The sequence below is a fragment of the Elephantulus edwardii genome, unplaced genomic scaffold, assembly GCF_000299155.1.
Source record: "Elephantulus edwardii isolate Elephantulus edwardi_28Jun2011 unplaced genomic scaffold, EleEdw1.0 scaffold00152, whole genome shotgun sequence".
Lineage (NCBI taxonomy): Eukaryota > Metazoa > Chordata > Mammalia > Macroscelidea > Macroscelididae > Elephantulus > Elephantulus edwardii.
The window spans coordinates 5,404,998-5,406,855 of record NW_006399902.1 but is presented as its reverse complement, the minus strand read 5'-3'; the positions used below and the strand labels follow the sequence as shown (position 1 = coordinate 5,406,855).

The window sequence follows — 1,858 nt, the reverse complement described above, 5'->3', positions numbered from 1 at the left end:
ATACCTGCAATATTCACCCGGTGTGATATACTTGTATCCGTTTTGGCATCTTCACCATCTACTGCCACCCCTGGCACCAAGCAGGAACTCAGTGGCCACATGCTGAATCAGGACACCACATTACACTAGTGTAATCTTTCAGGTCATGATGGGGTTTGGTTTTGTGGTGTGTTTTTTTTTTTCCTTCTTCCTGCCACTTCCTAAGGAGCACTGGTGGCTTATGTGTGGGTGTTAACCAGCAGCTCAAATTCACCAGCCACTTGAAAGATGAAGCAGTCTTCTCTTACTAAGCCTCTGAAACCCAGTGGAGGGCCACCATGGGTTGCAACTGACCTGTACCAGTGAGCACCGAAGTAGCACTTCCTAGCTGTATTACTTTGGGCAAGTTCACTGAGCTCCCATTCCACATCTATAGGAGTGACCCCTTACCTCCCAGGGCTGCCAAAAAGGTCTGAAAGAAAAGGGCTGAGATATATGAAATTGTATGTCTGGAAGGCAGCAAGAGTCCAGGAAATGGCAGCTATCCACTGCTATCATCTTCCTCCTCTCTTCTCCTCTCCCATTGGAGCCCAAAAGACACACATGCTTGGGGCTTCCCAGCCCAGAATGCTACACCTCTGCTCTCTGCCTGACAGGCAGGGAAAAGGGAAAAACCCACAGGACACAGGCTTGTTGGGCGTATAAAAATAGGACTTTTTTTCTCATCATAATCACATCAAATATCAAAGAAAGAAACAGTACGTAACAAAAATACAAAGCTCTGGCGCAATTTTTTTTGTCCATCCCCCCCACATTTGCCCCCCCAACCCTAACCCTCCCCAACAGCCCTTTGCCAGAGAGCTTCTGTCTGAAGCCTGGATACTGGCACTGGGGCTGTCCCATGGTTCAGGAAAACCGATGATCCAGGTCCCTCTGGGGGCTGGCTGAGTACGAGTAGGCCTTGCCCAGCACCAGGCGGTCCCGCAGCAGCTTGAAGAAGGCATAGTAGTTGCTGAAGAGGATGAGTGCCAGTGAGATGGTCTGGTGCCACTTGTCGGAGGACACTAAGGAGTACAGCTGGTAGACAATGACGGCGCCCTCCAGTAGCAGGAGGATGTTGAGGATCCGCAGGGGTTTGCTGAAAAAGAACTACCCAGAAACGGGTGGGCATGGACTCAAAGGAATGCTCCAGAAACCTGCCTCTAGACTAGGGGTTCTGAATGGGCCAATGAAGAGGACAAGTAGAGGGGCCCCATGCAGCTGGGTGGAAAGGACAATGCTCTAGGGCTAGAGTTAGACGTTGCCACCTCTTCTGCCTTTCTCTGGATGCTTCTTCTGCCAGGACTGCCTCATTAATCATTTGAGTTCCTACTCAACATCTACCTCTTCTAGGAAGTTTTTTTTGAGAAGTTTTTTGTTTCACCCACATTCTTTTTCTGGCATGAAAGGAATATATTTTAATATGTGAAACCCTTGGGCTACAGTTGGACCTGTGCAATTAAGAATTTTATGACAAAGATGTGAGAAATTATTAAAGATTCTCAAGTCTTCTGCAAATGCACATACAGCATCTTCAGGCCAGAACCTTCCAGGAGACATGACCACATCTCACTCTGACCTGGTATTTACAAGGCAAGGCAGAGTGTAAGAATTATTTTTTTATATATATATTTGTTAAAAAGAGTACTCTGTGACTATGTGGATGCCAAGGAACTTAAACCTCAAGAGTTGCTTTTAGGCGAGCTCTGGTGGCCTAGTGGCAGGAAACTGCACTGCAATCCCAGAGGTGCATGGTTCAAATCCACCAGATGCTCTGCTGAAGAAGGAGGAACAATCGCCTCCTGTACCAGTCAGATCCGATTTGACGGTACACACGTAA

The 1,858-nt window shown here is 47.6% G+C and overlaps 1 protein-coding gene across 1 annotated transcript in view; it reads right to left on the bottom strand.

Annotated features, from left to right (window-relative positions):
• Positions 1 to 669: 669 nt before the first annotated feature.
• TMEM39B (transmembrane protein 39B) overlaps positions 670 to 1,858 on the bottom strand; it is a 19,655-nt gene continuing 18,466 nt past the window's right edge. Inside the window, exon 9 of the mRNA XM_006894956.1 lies at positions 670 to 1,128. Within this exon, the coding sequence (XP_006895018.1) occupies positions 886 to 1,128 (243 nt within the window). The 3' untranslated portion in view covers positions 670 to 885. The remainder of the gene's footprint in view (positions 1,129 to 1,858) is intronic.